The sequence below is a fragment of the Phodopus roborovskii genome, unplaced genomic scaffold, assembly GCF_943737965.1.
Source record: "Phodopus roborovskii unplaced genomic scaffold, PHOROB, whole genome shotgun sequence".
Taxonomy (NCBI): Eukaryota; Metazoa; Chordata; class Mammalia; order Rodentia; family Cricetidae; genus Phodopus; species Phodopus roborovskii.
In genome coordinates this window covers 24,517,326-24,534,501 of record NW_026126434.1, presented here as the reverse complement: position 1 = coordinate 24,534,501, position 17,176 = coordinate 24,517,326, and the positions used below count along the sequence as shown (strand labels likewise).

Here is a 17,176-nt window from a genome sequence, read left to right as displayed (position 1 = left end):
AGAGATCCACCTGCCTCTGCCTCCTCAGTGCTGGAACTAAAGGTATGTGCCACCAACACCTGGCCCAGAGTTTATTTTTTAAACTGTTTTTTTAAACATTATTTTTTAAATAATTTCATGTGTATGGATGTTTTGTATGCATATGTCTGTGTACCACGAGCATGCCTAATACCCAAAGAATTTTGGCTAGGCAAGAGGCAGAGGCCATGGGTAACAGGGGAAAAGGTTTTGGTTTGGTTGACTGGGTATAAAGCAACCATGGTTGGTGGGTTTCTGCTGGGTCTGCCCACTTTCGGCTATTACAGAGCAGCCAGTTGCTGCAGCCTACTCAGGCAAAGCTCATGTGGGAAATATGGTCCCCAGTGCCACCTTGTGGAGAGGTTGGGCATTTCCATGGTATGAACCAGGAGGGTTCTGCTTTGGTGACCAGCTGAGTGCTGGTATGGTGGTGGTGATAAAGGTGTGTTTGTATGTCCCATGCTTCTCTATAACAGGCTTTCTTGGACCACCAGCCCCCAAATAATGACATGGAGACTCATTATTAGTTATGAGTGATGCTTGTCCCACTAGCTCTTAAACTAACCCGTTTCTTTTCTTCTATGTTTTGCCTCGGGGCTTTTTACCTGTTTCATTATGCATATCTTACTTTGTGTCTGTCTGTCTGGCAGCTGCCTGGCTGGCCCCAGGTGACTCCCTTTCCTTCTCCCTTGTTCTCCTGGTTCTCTTCTCATCTGGAATCTAGATTCCTCCTCTTACTTATTCTTTCTGCCCACCAACCCTGCCTATCCCTGTACTGCTTAGTTACTGGCCATTCAGCTTTTTATTAGCCCAATCAGGTGGTGTAGGCAGGCAAGGCAGAACAGCAAAACATCGTTACATAATTAAACAAATGCAGCTTAAACAACTGTAACACATCTTTACATAGTTAAACAAATGCAACACAGACAAGTGCAGCACATTTTTGCCTAGTTAAAGTAATATTTGACATTTCTCTTTCCCTTTCCTTCCTTCTGCTTTATGCCATGCTGTGGCACAATGTGCCACCAAGGCCTTGTATTTCTCATCCTTTAGAACCTTGAGTCAAATAAATCTCATTTCTTAATGAATGATGGAAGATGTGCATGGATATCCATATGAAGTACGGTTGTTAACATGACTTAAGACTTGTGTCTAGGACTCTCTAGAAGTTGGCTCATTGCAGGGTCCACCATGAGAAGTCCTTTGGTCAAGAAGTTAATATATTTTGTTTGTTTGTTGTTGTTTTGAGTCAGAGAAAAAAGTTTCTATTGAGCGGCCCTGGCTATTCTGGAACTAGCTCTGTAAACCAGGCTGGCCTTGAACTCACAGAGATCTACCTGCCTCTGCCTCCTGATTGCTGAAATTAAAGGCGTGTGCCATAGCAGTCTAGCTGAGAATTAATATCTTAAGGTCATCTTCCCCATGCCTGCTGTGGGGACAGCAAGTGTTCCTCCTTTGGCAGGTGTGCTCAACTTAAGTCAGATGGGGCACTGTGAAGGAAAGTGTTAAAGCTACAAGATTCTATGGACTTGTTTCCTCAGGTCCTGTCTTGGCTCATCATTCCACTGGACTAACTGAAGCACTTTTTCTGATAAGTTGGGCTACTTGAAGTCCCTTCTCAACCCCAAGCTCTGTGATTCTGTGATATGGAACACAACAAAGGTCCTATGGTCTCTAGAAAGCTGTGAAATCTTACTACCCAGCGGGGACTCAAGATAAGTTGGAAGGTTCTCTTCCCTTGTAAGAGTCATGGAAGTCCTTATGCTTACAGATAAGCATCAGCAGAACCTGGAATGTTAGAGCACATGTTTGTTCTTCAAGAGGCGTGTGATACCTGTTATCCTCCCAGAAGGCTGGGATTAGATTGCAATCTAGCCTGGTAATCTTTGCACTATCTGTGTAGCCAAAGACCACACTGGACCCTCCCCAAGACCCTTACTATAAGCTTGCCTTTCTCAGTCAATCTATAGAACTTATCTTTATGGAAGGTGTCATAAGTACTTTACAAAGAATTTCAATGTAGTCATGTCTGATCTTAATTTAGCTTGCTTTGATCATCAAGAGATTTATATATGCTTTATTGTACACATGGGATAGATTTAATTATCACCAGAAACATTTTCACCAAATTGTTATGTGTTTAAATATGCCAAAAATAAAATATTCTGGGTCAGACTCCTGAAGTTTGGGCCAACACTGGCTACTTAGTTGTGTTGAACTAAACTATCTTCTTTGGATTGTCACTTTGCTGTCTGTGGATTCCCTTTACTTCAACCAGGGAGCTTCAGGATCTGAAGGCCACTCACAGTCATAGTTGGTACATGTTAAGAGCAGGTTTTCCCACATCCTGGACCCAGTTCTGTGCCAGGCCCCCCAAAACACACAGAGACACTGTATTTGATATAATGCTGTTGGCCAGTTACTAGTATTTCTTATTGAATAGCTCTGTCTTAAATATTAACCCATTACTATCAACCTAAGTATTTCCACATGGTCTCATCTTACCAGAGAGAGGGTCTAGTGTTCTACTCTCTCCATCCTCCATGTTAAATCTCCTCCCTACTACTTCCTCTCTCCTCCTTGTCTCCTAGTCCTGCCTATCTTGCTTTTCTATTGGCCAACAGGACTTTATTCATTAACCAATAGGAGAAACATATTTACAGAATGACATCTCCCTTAAGGTACATGATCAGTATAATGTGACCCAGTGAGATCTGCTATTGCTTTTTTGCAAGGCTAAGGACGGAACCTAGGGCCTCTCTAACTTCAGACAAGTACTTCCCTAACCACATATTTTATTTTATAATTATCTTCAGTTGGTGAGATACTTATTTAAACCCTTACTAAGGCCTTGGTTGTGTTAATGAAATAGTTCCCATAGGTTTATATATTTGAATGTTTGGTCCCTGGTTGGTGGAACTGTTTCGGGAAGGATTAGGAGGTGTAACCTGAAACTGTGAAAATTAAATACCCCCTTTTGTCATTGAAGAGATGGCTCAGCACTTAAAGAAGTTTGCTGCTCTTCTACAGGACCTGAATTTTGTTCCCAGAACCCACCTTAGTTGGCACACAACCACCTGTAACTCCAGACCCAGAGGATCAGATGCCCTGTTATGGCTTTTGTGGGCTTGTGGGCACAAGTGGAATACAAATCCATATCCATACAAATAAATAAATAGCCGGGTATGTTGGTGCACACCTTTAATCCCAGCACTCAGTTGGCCTAACTACGGTGTCCAGATGTCTCCTCTCAGCTGCAGGTCCTCATGTACAGCCTCTAGGCGGAGGTGTGGGAGTGAACTGGGAACCAGAATGCTCTCCTGGCATTGCAGTCTCCTGCAAGGACATTCTTGGAACTGCTGCTTTGGGGTTCCTGGCCTAATTGACTACCTGGCTGGTTTCTAGCTCCTGTCTCCTCATTGTGGGCCATTGCATAACGCAGAAGAATCAATGTGAAATTGCCCAAGTTGGAGTCATTCACTGTCTGTAGCTGTGCAACCACAGCGGATGCCGACCAGAGCCGATCCGTTTGTGAAAGATGCCTCAGCCTGACCAAGAGTGTGGTTGTGGCTTTGAAGCATGGGTTTGTTCCCGTGTCCCTTGTGGTCATCCTCATCTGTGATTTGTGGGAGGGTCTCCCCGGGGGAGAGCTTTAGTATGTGTGCCCAGCTTCTTCTAAGTCTGGGATACTTATACATGGTGGTAAATACATAACATGCAATTTCCCTTTTTAACCTCATTTACGTAGTCACAGGATCATCAGCACCACAGGCTGAGCGGCCTGGACACCCCCCACCCTGCACTCTGGTTCCCCTCAAGGCTGCCCACATTTGTAGCTTTTCTGTCATTTTGACAAAGTGCCCATCAGAAGCAACTTAAGGAAGATTTAATTTAGCTCAGGGTTTCAGTTCCTCATAGTGGGTATGGAGAGCACAGTGCAGGGTGTGGGGCAGAGCAGCTATTGACATCATGACCAAGCAGGAGGCAGAACACTTGGTTTCCATACCCATCAGCTAGGACTCACATCTCCATAATTCTATAGCCAACCAGCGCCACCAGCTGGACACCACATGGGCCTGGGGAGATAATTCAGAAAGGGGAGAAGCAGGAAAAGTGGGGAGTATGCTCGTGTGTGCATGCGTGCGTGCGTGCGTGCATACGTGCATGTGTGTTTCTGGTTCTCTGGAGATCTAGTGAGGGAGGTGTCAAGAAGCCACCATATGGTGATGTCCTGAGAGATTCTAAATGATGCCAGCCATGTGTTCTCTCTAAATGACTCCCTCAGGTAGAACCTCCATCCTGCCCATGACATGTCCACACCTAAGCTTTGCCCTAGGCTCTGTTTTCAAGAACCTGGGCTAAGACAATGACTAAGTCAGGCTGATCTTTAGGGAATTAATTAGATAATTAATTCATAGCTCACCATGTTAACAGATGAAGAAAGCATACATGACTTTTCCACAATATAGAAGCAGTTTTAGAAAGGCTCTATGTGATAACCAGGGAAAGCTGGGTGGTGGTGGCACACACCTTTAGTCCCAGCACTCAGGAGTCAGAGGCAGGCAGATCTCTGTGAGTTTGAGGTCAGCCTGGTCCACAAAGTGAGTTCTAGAACAGCTAGAGCTCTTACACAAAGAAACCTTATCATGGAAAACCAAACCAAACAAACACATAAATAACCAGGGCAGGGAGTGGGGGGTATAACAGGCCAACTACCAAAGGTTATAAAGAGAATTACCTGGGGCATGAAAGACAGCAATGACATGATTGATGGGAGATGTAAATATGTAAATATGTTTCTCTTATTTGTTAATGAATAAAGCACTGTTGGCCAATAGAAAAGCAAGATAGGTGGGACTAGGAGACAAGGAGGATTCTGGGATAGGACAGAGGAGAGTAGTGATGTGATCTCAGGAGGAGAGGATGTGAGCCTGTCATTCTCAGTAAGATAAGACTGTGTAGAAATACATATATTAGTAATTATGGATTAATATTTAAGACAGAGCTAGCCAATAAGAAACCATAGCCAGTGGCTAACAGTTTTATAATTTATACAGCGTTTCTGTGTGTTTTTGAGGGCTGACAAGGCTGTGGGACCAGGCTGGCAGGAAAGTGCTTGTAACACATGATGTTTGGGCCCTGCTTTAAAATAATTAATAGGCTGGGTGCAGTGGCTCACACCTCTAATCACAGCCCTTGGGAGGCAAAGGTAGCTAGAGCTCTATAAATTTAAGGCCAGCTTGGTGTATATAGTTCCAGGCCAACCAAGACTACATAGTGAGACCTTGTCTCAAACAACTAATAATTAGGGACTGGAGTGATGGCTCAGTGGTTAAGGACACCAACTGCTTTACCACAGGACCCAGGTTCAATTCCCAGCACCCACATGGCAGCTCACAGCTGTCTGTAATTCCAAGATCTAACACTCTCACACAGATATACAAATGCAGGCAAAACACCAATGCACAAAAATAAAGATGAATAAATCATTTCAAAAACTTTATAAAACCAATAACTATAAATAAATAAATGATGATGATGATGACAAGCAATGATTGGGGCAAAAACACAATTGTTAAATCTGCCTGGAGCCCCTGTGGATGTTCTTTGTACCAATTTTTCTACTTCTGAGACCCATGAATATTTTTGTATTGAAAAGAAAACCACTCATAGTTTTGGTTGTGAGCCTAGCCTTCAGCTGAGCCATCAGCAAAATGAATAAAAAAAAAAAATTCTAAAAGAAAATCACGGAGACAGCACTTTACTTCCATGGCAGAGTTATCAATGATAGCAAGTATCAGTGAGCAGGAGGGGCGGCACCATAAGCTAGGCGTGTGGAGCACAGCTTCCTTTGAGTCCTTGGCAGGGGTGGGGGTAGGGTGGGCTGAGGGTCAGCTCCCGGGCTGGCCTCTTCAGATGCTTGGTGGGGGCTTTCATTGACTTGCAGCCAGTGGCTTTGCCCTGGGAGGGGTTGGCAAGCATGCCTGGCCCTCGTTCTTTTCTGGGATGTGATGGTGTCTGTAATGGGCAGTCCTGTCTGACCTGCTGACCCCTGAGGCTGGGGCCAGGGCTTAGCTGGGCACATTCCTGCTGCCCCACCACAATGCTGGTCGTCCTGCTCTTGCTTTGTGCAGGAGCCCTGGCCCCTGGGGTGGAAAATCGAGCGAGGCTTTCTGACTGCACAGCAGACTGCTGGCGTCGGGGGAATCCTCAGGATCAAGCAGATGTCAGCTCTGCCAGGGTGGGGGCAGCTGAGCTATGTGCAGCCGAGCAGGAATGCTGAGGTTAGATGGAAAGCTGCTGTCCAAACCAGACAGGGAGGGCACGGAAGCAAGTCTGCAGGGCCTTCCTGCCTGGCTGCTGTGCTCCAATGTGGTCTCCAACGTGGAGGCTTATACTTCACCCAAGGACACTCATTCACACACATTCATACTTCCCTCCAACTCCACCCTACCTCACTCCATAGATACAATCACATGCACCGTACTCATGTATCAGGCATATACTGTAAGTATATCACAAACATCACTCAGATCACATATCCCACATAACAGACACACAGTCACACACATATTGACACTCACCACATACAGAATACAGTACAAATGCTCTCCAAAACATGCTCCACTAGGGTTCTTTCCTAACACCCCCCACCTCTGTCCCCAGACACCTCTTCTACCTTCAGAACATCTGACATCAAGACATCAAGCCCACACTACCCATCCCCTGGATCAAGAGTGACTTTGGCAGCCCGAGGCCTGCCTTGTAGGTTCCCCTTTCCCTGTGGCCTGAATTCATAGGCTCCAGGATGCTGGGCACACACGGGTAGCCATTTGCATCCAGGTCTTAAACAGCCACAGTCCCCAGCATGAGTCTGTGACAGAGGGACTCACATCTGCTTAGACCCGTTTCCCAGCCCCAGGAGAATGGTGCATTGTCTTTCTTTGATTTTTTGGGAAACAATTTTTTGTTGTTGTTGTTTTCAACCTGCAGGTGGGACATCATCTGTTAATGGGACATGCTGGGCTGTCTACTTCCCAGGCTCTAGTCCAGAGAGGTTGAGACCTCTGGCCAGGGCCAGTGTGTTTGTGTTCCTGTAACACCAGTGTTACTTAATAATGTGCCACAGCACAAGTACAACGCTGGCAACTCAGGCAGGCCTAACAGAAGTTGAGAGATGCCCCTTTGGGGTGAAAATACAGAGATCGCCAAGCTCTAGGGTGAGAACAGCCCTGTTTGTGAAACTGAGGAAGGGGCCGGGAATTCGTGCTGCTGCTGCTCCTCAGAGGGCAGAAGGTACGGCCACACTCAGGTTGTTGTTTTATGAAAACATTTCACCCTTCGAAGGACAAAGTTAGTTTCAGTGTAATCAAGTGATAATTATGAGTAACGGTGATTCTTCTCATTCTTTTCTTTAAAGCAATTAGCAAATAGGGAGAAGAGACTGGTTCTACTTAGTGACATATTTCAGGCATGGGCTGATGTTTGCATTTAAACATGATGCCTAGTTTGGATTCAGTTTCACAATTTTAAACATTAAACCTGCAATAAAACACAAGTGGTCCTATGGGCCACAGAATCAGCAATGATCCAACAGTCCCCCACCCCCACCCCTGAGAAGTTAATACATGCAAATGAGAGCATTTGAAATCTGTTGATGCATGTAAAATCATGGGATTCTTTCATGCCCTCATGCAGAGTTCTGGACCTTCAGATCCATCTTAAGAAAGCCTTGTGGTCATTGCCCATGCAGTTGGGATGGCGAGCTCTGTATAGAGTAAGCCTGCAGGGCTGTGTGACAAGGTCGGGGATGCTCTGTTCTTCCCAGGGGCAGAAGGCAGGTTCCAAGACCTTCCATGCCCCTTGGTGGATACCAAGCCCTGGGAAGAGTGTTCATTCCACCCCCACTGGAGTCTAAGAGATGGCAGCATGGATTCCTTGCTCCTCTTACAATCTTACAGCAGATCCAGGTCAGCCAGGACTACACAGAGAAACCCTGCCTTGAAACAATCCCAATCCCCAGACGCTTATTTTATTTACGTGTACGTGTGTGTCTGTGTGAGCGAATGGCATGTGAGGGTACTCTCGAAGGTCAGAGAACAGTACTGCATCCCCTGGATCTGGAGTTACAGGTGACTGTGAGCTGAGTGCCGTGTGTGCTGGGAAGCAAACTCAGGTCTTCTGGAAGACCAGTGAGTGCTCTCACCCTCTGAGCTATCTCCCCAGCACTGCCCCCCCTTTTTTTTTTTTTTAGCAGTTTCACTATGTAGCCATGGCTGGAACTTGCTAGGTAGGCCAAGCTGGCCTTGAACTCACAGACATCTGCCTGTGTGCCACCACTGCTCAACTGGAACAGAGCTTTCTAAGAGGGGTAGGAGAGTGACAGCTGGAGGAATGGAATATTAAAAAGACTTGGCTGACCCTGGCTTCCTTTGAAGGTGGAGCAGAACCCTGAGGAGGTGGAAGAGGCTGGAAGAGCAGGAAGCTGACTCTCTCCAGAGCCTCCAAGGGCCCTGCCCAGCCAGCATCTTTACTTTAGCTCCAAGAGATACACTGCTGACTTCTGGCCTCCAGAGCTCAGGACAATGCATCTGTGTCATGTCAGCCACCCAGACTGTGGCTTTCTGTTTCAGCAGCCACAGGACACTCATGCAGCAGCTTGAGCTAAGGTAGAATAGTGGGATCTTCAAGTTTCCCTCTTTAGACCTTCACCATTCAGTGCTTACCCAGGCCTAGCTATGCCGAAGGCAAGCCCTGTGGTGAGGACTGTGCCTTTCATAGTCTACTGAGCCCACCAAACCCTTAGTGCATAGGAATTCATAGTCTCTCTATAGGAGTAGGACTATGGGGGGGGTATATACATGCTTGCTTTGTCCTCCATGGCACTGGGCTATGTGACCCACAAGAGGAGAGGAGGTCTCAGGCTGGTACCTTGGCATTTTTTCTGCCAAGGTCTTCATCCACATACAGGATCTGTTTAGGGGACAGAGCAGAATATTGTCCTCTGTGTCCTGTGTTGTAGCTGGGAATTGATAATTCCTAGCCATTTTGTCTTAATACAACTGTTTTTGTTTTGTTTTGTTTTGTTGTTTTCAAGACAGGGTTTCTCTGTGAATCCCTGGCTGTCCTGGAACAGGCTGTCTCTGAATTCAGAGATCTGCCTACCTTTGTCTTAAAGGTGTGTGCCACCATGTCCAGCCCTTAACACAGCATTTAAAGAAGTCAAAACGACTTCAAAAAATATGATTAAAAATATACAACTTTATTTTTTATTTATTTTTTTGTGATACTGGTGATGGACCTTAGGACTTCATTCATGCTAGGTAGGAGCTCTACTATTACAGTAACCCCAAACCCTTATTTATTTATCTATTTATTAATGAGAGACAGGGCCTTATATAGCCCAGGCTGGCCTTGAACTTGCTATTTAGTCAAGAATGGCCTTTAACACCCAGTCTTCCTGTCTCCACCACCTAAGTGCTAGGATCATAGGCATATGCCACTGCACCTGGCTTATGTGATGTTAGGGATGACCTAGAGTTTTGTGTAGGATAGGTAAGCCCCAGTTGACCCCCAGCCACAGGCCCTCCTTTAGGAAGCTGCTCACTGTAACCTTGAGTTCATTCTAGCTAGGGTAAGCCTTGAACTTGAGATTTTCCTGACTTACATTCTGGAGTAGCTAACAAACCCCAAAGGCTAGACTTGATTTTTCATTTTTTGGCTTGGTTCAAAAAAATTATTCTATTCTTATTGAGTGTGCATGTGTCTGTGTGTGCATATGCGTGTTTGAGTATGTATGTGTGTGTGTGCCTGTGTGTGCATGTATATTTGTGTGTTTATGTGTGTGCTTGTGTCTCTGTGTATGTGTGCATGTGTGTCTGTGTGTTTGTGTCTCTGTGTGTATGTGTCCATGTTGTATCTCTCTCTCTCTCTCTCTCTCTCTCTCTCTCTCTCTCTCTCTCTGTATGTGTGTGTGTGCGTGTGTGTGCATTCTTTCCTGAGCTGGGGTGTCAGGCTTGTGTTGCATGCTCCTTTACCTGCTGGACCCTAATGCCTATGTAAATGAACACTACTGTATTTCTTTTCTCAAGTGCTAGGGCAGCTCCTTATAACCCTGACCATGGACCTGGTTGGACTGAAGCCCATAGAGGACATAGCTAGTATTCTTCCACTGGGTTAGCCTCTCTCAACTTATCAACTCAGGTCCTCAACAGAGTAAGGTATGCCTCCTCACCACTTACCACTGCCCAGATGTTGACCCCAGTTCAATATGTGAGCTGAGCCCTCTGCATTGGCTGCCCTTCCCTTCTTCCAAGTGGAGTGATGTACTCATGCAGTTCAACCTGCCTAAGTCGAACTTCCTTGGCTTGTAGGAGGTGTGGAGGTCCTTGTGTTCACAGACAAGCATCAGGGGAACATGGAATGTTAGCACATAGCCTTGTTCCTTCAAGGGAGGGATGTGATACCTGTTACCCTCCTAGAATGCTGGGATGTGGGTTCTAGCCTGGTGATGAAACTTTGTACTATCTGTGTACCCAGAGACCACACTGGATCCTGCCCAAGATCCTTATTACAAGTTTGCTTTCCTCAATCCTTAGAACCTATCACTTCCGTAAAAATACCAGGAGGTCGTGGCACATGCCTTTAATCCTGGCACTCGGGAGGCAGAGACAGGTGGATGTCTGTGAGTTCCAGGCCAGCCTGGTCTACAAAGCCAGGACTGGTTCACAGAGAAACCCTGTCTTGAAAAAAATAAACAAACAAAAAAGTAAGGTCTATAGATTGACTTAGAAAATCTTTACAAAAAAGGTCATCACGTCTGACCTTTATTTAACTTGCTTTGTCCCTCAAAGATATTTATGTATGCTTTATTGTACACATGGAATTGAATTTATCATCAAACTGTGCTGTGCTTAAATAAACCTAAATAAATCTAAAATAAAACTTTCCAGGTAAGACCCCTGATGTTTGAACCCACATCAGCTGCTTAGTGATGCTGAACTGCTTTCTTACCTCCTGAGGATTGTTACTCTGCTGGCCATGGTGGTCGAAGTGACCCCTACAGGGTACTACTGGGACCTGCCTCCTAGTGACTTGAAGAACTGCTAAGTCGTGGGCAACAAGTGTGGTGGGCGGTGGGGGTCAGACTGTGGCATTTATCGTGTGTATCTTAATTGGTACTTGCTGCTGGGACCCCAGGAAATCACTCTGGGATCACAAGCCTTCAGGGCAAAGGTGGTTCTCTGCCTCCTTCTGGGACCTTTTTATCACCTGCCAGTGCCACACACGCAGCTGGCGTTCAGGGATGTCTTACACCTGGTGATACCTGGATGAAGGACCCAGGTTGGGGAGCAGAATCCTTTCCTTTCTAGCCTTGCCCAGAAGACCCTGGAAGACCTGTGAGTGATTTGCACAAGCCCCGGACCCAGCAGAAGCAGCTGGTTTATTTAATATCCTTGTGTAGTGATGTTGGGAAGACTTGAGGCTTTGATGAGGATGGTAACCACAGGGAAGGGAGCCCAGGGTGGGCTGCACAGAGAAAATCCCAGTCATACCAAGGCAAGCTGTTGGAAGCCTACAGATGCCCCAGGAAGAGCAGGAACTGGAGCCTGGTTTAGCCGTTTTCTTCATTGTTTTCTGTCTCCCTTGAAAATTTCTTGAGTTGTGTGATTTTTGCTCTCAGTAAGAAAAAGACAGAGGGTGCTTTGCTTTGAATGACATGTTTTCACAGGGGCCGGGAGAGCTGGGGGATGGCTTACTAAGCCCTGGGCCTCAGTTTCCCAATGTGTGAAACTGGGTTCTGAATTCTTTCTCCAAGGGAGGCCAGGAGGACCCCTCAGGACAACGTGTGAAAGAGCAGCGCTGTCCCAGGCCTGGAGTGATGAGACACTTTACAGACCTTCTTGGGGACATCTGGACTGAGAGCTGGTCCCTGCTGCCTAGTGTGTGTGGCTGGGGCTGTGTGGTGGGTGAGCATCCTAGCTGCTGACGGTGCAGCCTCCCTTCTGAGCTGAGTGTAGGCATTTTGGGAAATCCCTTAATACCTCTATTCTGTGCAGGCGTATATAGGGAGGACCAGAATGCTAGCTCTCCACTGCACTGCCCAGAGGCCCTTGCCTGACTTACTGCCAGCCTTCGGTACCTACATTGCCAAGAAAAACATGGACGTCACCATCCAGCACCCTTGGTTCAAGCGCGCTCTGGGGCCCTTCTACCCCAGCCGACTGTTCGACCAGTTTTTCGGCGAGGGCCTTTTTGAATATGACCTGCTGCCCTTCCTGTCTTCCACCATCAGTCCCTACTACCGCCAGTCCCTCTTTCGCACGGTGCTGGACTCTGGAATCTCTGAGGTAAGATGCTGCCATATTGACTTTGTGCTGGTCAGAGGGGTCTCGGCCTTGTCTAGAGGACAGCTAGGGAATCCAGTACTGTCCTGTGCTCTCCTCTAGCAATGTCCCTGACTCTCCCAGCCTGCAGAGGCTGGGTGGGAGCCCACATGCTTAGATGCCCAAACTTCCCACATCACTGGGAACGGGGTCGGAGGAGGAGACCTGCCCGAGCCCGACCGCTGTCTTTTCCTCCCATCAGCTCATGACCCATATGTGGTTTGTAATGCACCAACCACATGCTGGAAACCCCAAGAACAACCCCATCAAGGCAAGTTCCATGGCAAAGGCAAGCGTCCTGAGCTGGCCGCTCCCTGGACTTTCTCTTTTTTGGTGTGGGGGTGGGATGTACTGCCTTGAAGCACAGAGAGAAGGGGGTTTCTTACAGTAGGGCAGGAGCCTTCTGTAGCTGGCAAAGCTGCAGATGGGGCTCCCTTCTAGCTTCCCTGATGGCCAAAGAAAAGCCACAAGGCTTTACCTCTCTCTACTCAACTGATCCATAGCTCTGGAAGAGTTAAACCTCCCTTTGCTTTAAAAGAAAGGTCCCAGAGCAGATCCAGCCACAGATCTAGGAATCCAATTGCCCAAATGCAGGCTCTAGTTAGGGTAGAGGGAGGAGAGTGTAAAGGGCTCTGTGCTAGCAGACAAGGGTGCTGTGAAGCTGTTGGTAGCATCACTCGACAGGTGAGGTGTGCTCCTGGGACTGTGGCTATATTGCACACTTTAGTCCCATCAGCTAGCCAGTTCCCTAGCCAGGCAGACAGTCCCCAATGGACCCACTAGCTCATGATTAACCATAACCAACCAGCTACTTAACAAAATCAATCAGTTACTTCACATGTTAAGAACCACCCAGCTCATTACCAGCTTAACTTAATCAACAAGCAACTTAACATGTTAAGACCCACCCAACTCATAACCAGCCTCTAGGCCATATCCAAACAACTGGTCAACCTGTAACCGGCCATCTGATGATGATCAACCATCCAGCTAACTCAGAACCAATAACTTGGACTCTAATCAGCCAAGCCACTCATTTATCAACCAGCCATCCTACTATAACTAGTCCTCCAACTTATAACCAATTAGCCAGCCACCCTATAATCAGTTGGCTGACTCAATATTGCCCAGTCCTTGGGTTTGGAGGTCAGGGGTGATCTTACTGAGGGGCCAGGTGAGCAGTGTCAGCTGTAGGCTTACTCAGCCTGTGGAACAGAGCTGTGACAAGATTGATTGTGGGTTCTGGCGGCCGGGCACTTCCCTCTCTGGTCTCATGCACCCAGCAGAGATCACACAGCCATTTCCCCACCCTTTGTCCCTGGAGATGGTGGCCCGTTGGGAAAGCTCCACATGTGGGTTTGGGTTTCAGGTCCGATCTGACCGGGACAAGTTTCTCATCTTCTTGGATGTGAAGCATTTCTCTCCTGAGGACCTCACCGTGAAGGTGCTGGAGGACTTCGTGGAGATCCATGGCAAGCACAACGAGAGGCAGGTGAGTTTGGGTAGTACCCCTATCTGTGTGGGTCCTGTATCCCCAGAGAGACCAGGGAGGCTGCACTGGCTCAGCTGCTCCTGCTGGGAGGGGCCGCATCCTCTTGTGCTAGGCTGGCCCCTCCCAGGACCATGGAGGTCACTGTCCTCAGCCCTGGTGGGGTCAGGCAGCAGCATGAGCAGGGCTCGGGGATGCAGGATGAGGACTCTTGTATTGGGCATAACTCTAGCTGTCCCCTTGGATCTTCTGGATGATAGGATTAGAAAGGACCTTGGGAAAGTAGAGTGCTGAAGGTAGCCCCTTTCAGAGCCATAGGGGGAGAGCCCCCAGACAGGAGAACTGGCATTTACAACCAAAAGTTGTATATGGCATTTCAGTTAGTGAGTGACAGTCCTGAGGCATAAAGAGGTCCCTCTCCAGGCGGGGAAGGCTTCTCCCCCAGCAGTCACCTACCCTGCCCCATGGCTCCTGATCAGGTGGAGAACCTTCGGGTCTTTGGATTGAGGGAGCTCCAGGCACTGGAGCTGGCTGGAAGTAGCAACCCCTGACAGAGGTGGGATTATGTAGGAAGCTCGCTGAGGTTGGCAAGGTGTGTCATGCCCATAAGGGCCAGATGGCAAAGAGGGCTAGAAGCGAAGTTCTCAGTCCCAATCCTAGTTTCTCTTGGGTGGGCTTTTCTGTCAACATTAGGAGGGGGTGGGGCCACCCAAACTCCTTGTACTGAACTCAGCACAAGGCTTCCCTGACTCTGGGCCAGGCTGCACAGTTTACTTTCTACCTCTTGACCTTTGACCCTAGAAAGAGAGGAGATTGGGCCCAGGGAGCTGAGTCTGGGGGCCCAGGATTCCAGAGGAAGTGAGTTTTCTGTTGGGTGGGAACACACAGTCCCTGTGTGTTCAAGGGGAGGGGAAGCTGGGTTAGGATAGCATAGATCATTGGAGTCAGGACAGAGTCTGCATGAGCCAGTTCTGTAGCACAGGCCCTGAGTAGGCTCACACCCTGTGTGTGGCCCTCACCTGAGGTCCTTCGGAGGCTTGCTGTAATTCTAGGGTTTAAGAAGTCTGGTTGTAACTTGTAAATCTCATGGTAAAGTAGCTAGGCACTGGTACTCTGGTCCTAAAGCTGTGTGAGACCACCTGGACCATGGCTACTTTGTGTGGTCTGAGAGGTTCGTTTTCCACTGTGGGATGGTGGCCACTACTGCCCCATCACCATTGACCGTGCTGCTCCCTGATGGTCCCCAGGATGACCACGGCTACATTTCCCGAGAGTTCCACCGTCGTTACCGTCTGCCGTCCAATGTGGACCAGTCCGCCCTCTCCTGCTCCCTGTCTGCGGATGGCATGCTGACCTTCTCTGGCCCCAAGGTCCAGTCTGGCTTGGATGCTGGCCACAGTGAGAGGGCCATTCCTGTGTCACGGGAGGAGAAGCCCAGCTCGGCACCCTCGTCCTAAGCGGGCCTCACCTTGGTTGTCCCCTGAGGCCCCTGACCCATTGAGCCCAGGGACCACAGCAGAGTCTGCCTTCCTTCCTTCCTTCCTTCCTTTCTCTTTGTTCCTTTCCTATTTTCTCAGAGGGCTGAGGGTTTGAAGGAGTGGTTTAGAGAGCTTGGAGTCTTGGCCTGAGGTGCTGCAGGTTCAGGGTGACTGAGGCTCAACACCAGCCAGTTGGAAGAAACGATGGCATTGAACTCTTGAGATATGACCTGTCCTCCTGGAATGTGTCAGAGTGGGTGGTGCTGACCAACCAAGAACCCCCTGCTGAGCCCCTGGACAGCAGCCTTCCTCTTGCCCACACTTACTGCAGGTTCATGTGCTGGGCTCTGACAGCTCACTTCACTCAGCCCCTCTTTCTGCAACTTTCTCTAAGTAGTATTGCTTCTGGGGACCCTGGTCACCCATGAGAATGGAACCCCTGGCAGACAATAAAGAGCAGGTGACAGAAGCAACTTGCGGTCTGGTGTCGTGCTGTCTCCCTTTGGGGTGGGGGTGGGGCACTGGGAGTGTATAGTGGTCATCCCCCGCTTGCCCTGAGTGGGTTTCTGGCCCCCGATATCACCTCTTAAGCCCATGGTTCCCTCTGCAGCTAGCTCCGCAGTGCTGTGTCCTAACCCCCTTAAGGTCGTGAGGGTAGAGTCTTGCATGGTATGGCTGCAGGCAGGGGGCTGAGCTGTCCTTGGGTGTTCAAGGTCTCACATATGAGCAGTTATTTGACTGTGTGGACCGTATCTGACCTGCTCCCTCAGAATGACGATGTCTTTGGGGATAGGATCTTTTTGGAGGTGATTAGAGTGAAATGAGGTCTCCAGGGTGGCCCTGACCCAACCTGATTGTATCACTGCAAGAAGAGAGCAGAACTTCCCTCTCTCCCTCCCTTCCTCCCTTCCTCAATTCCTTCCTCATGCCACACTCACTCTCTGCACACATGCCTCTTAAACTTGGGGGCCTTAAAGGCTGTAGTTGAGGTTACTTTCCCCCTCTGAGATGCTCTGAGATCTTGGGGTGGGTCCCCCCAAAGCCCCCTATTAGAATAGGGAAAATCAATCCTGGGGCATGGTTGCTCACCCTTTCTGGGGCTGCCTGTAGCCTGTGTCTTTTCACCTGCCCTCCTTGCCCAGGATTCCAGGTGACTTCATGTCACCACAGCTATTATGGGACCAAGGTCACAAGACCCCCTGCAGGCACAGAGCAGCTGGTCACCCTAAGGTAGCTCTGGGGACCAGCACTGTCATCCTTGCCCAGGAGGAACTCAGATTTAGCCACAGTGAGGTCCTGGGGGACAAACAGCAAGGCCTGGAACTCTGTAGGACCCACCTGGGCTCATCTCATAGACCCTATGCGCTTAGGAGTTGTGGTGGGTGACCCTGACCTCTTTGGAGTCATGGCAATGTCTTCTGGATGCTGTCCCAGCAGAGGCTATGATGACCCAGTTCTAACACAGTGGGTACAGCTATGTCTATGGCTGTAAGCTGCCCTCTTGGGGTCTGATTAGCTGTCAGAGGTTTCCTGGCCTTATGGCTTCTATTTTTGCTGTGGTAAGAACTCCTGAACCATGGGGCTGCCTGCTCTCCCCTCTCTTCTGCTCAACTCTTTTCTACATATGTGGGACCAGTCCTGATCATATAACATGCATGCTTGCCAGCCTCTTCCTTAGACACTGCCTTACCTGCTGGGCATGCTCAACCCCCACCGTCGACTATACTTCCTCAGTGGTTTGTGCCTGTGGTCTATTTCTTGGCCTGGCTCTCAGGGTCCCTGTGCCCTGACTGCACCTGATTTCC

General features: G+C 48.5%; 1 protein-coding gene across 1 annotated transcript; it reads left to right on the top strand.

Moving 5' to 3' along the window:
• The first annotated feature begins 11,953 nt into the window (after positions 1-11,953).
• On the top strand, positions 11,954-15,628 carry Cryaa (crystallin alpha A). The gene is made up of 3 exons (XM_051187059.1): positions 11,954-12,368; positions 13,774-13,896; positions 15,141-15,628. Exons 1-3 carry the CDS (start codon positions 12,099-12,101, stop codon positions 15,348-15,350), a joined length of 603 nt encoding a protein of 200 aa, XP_051043016.1. The 5' UTR covers positions 11,954-12,098; the 3' UTR covers positions 15,351-15,628.
• Positions 15,629-17,176: the final 1,548 nt, after the last annotated feature.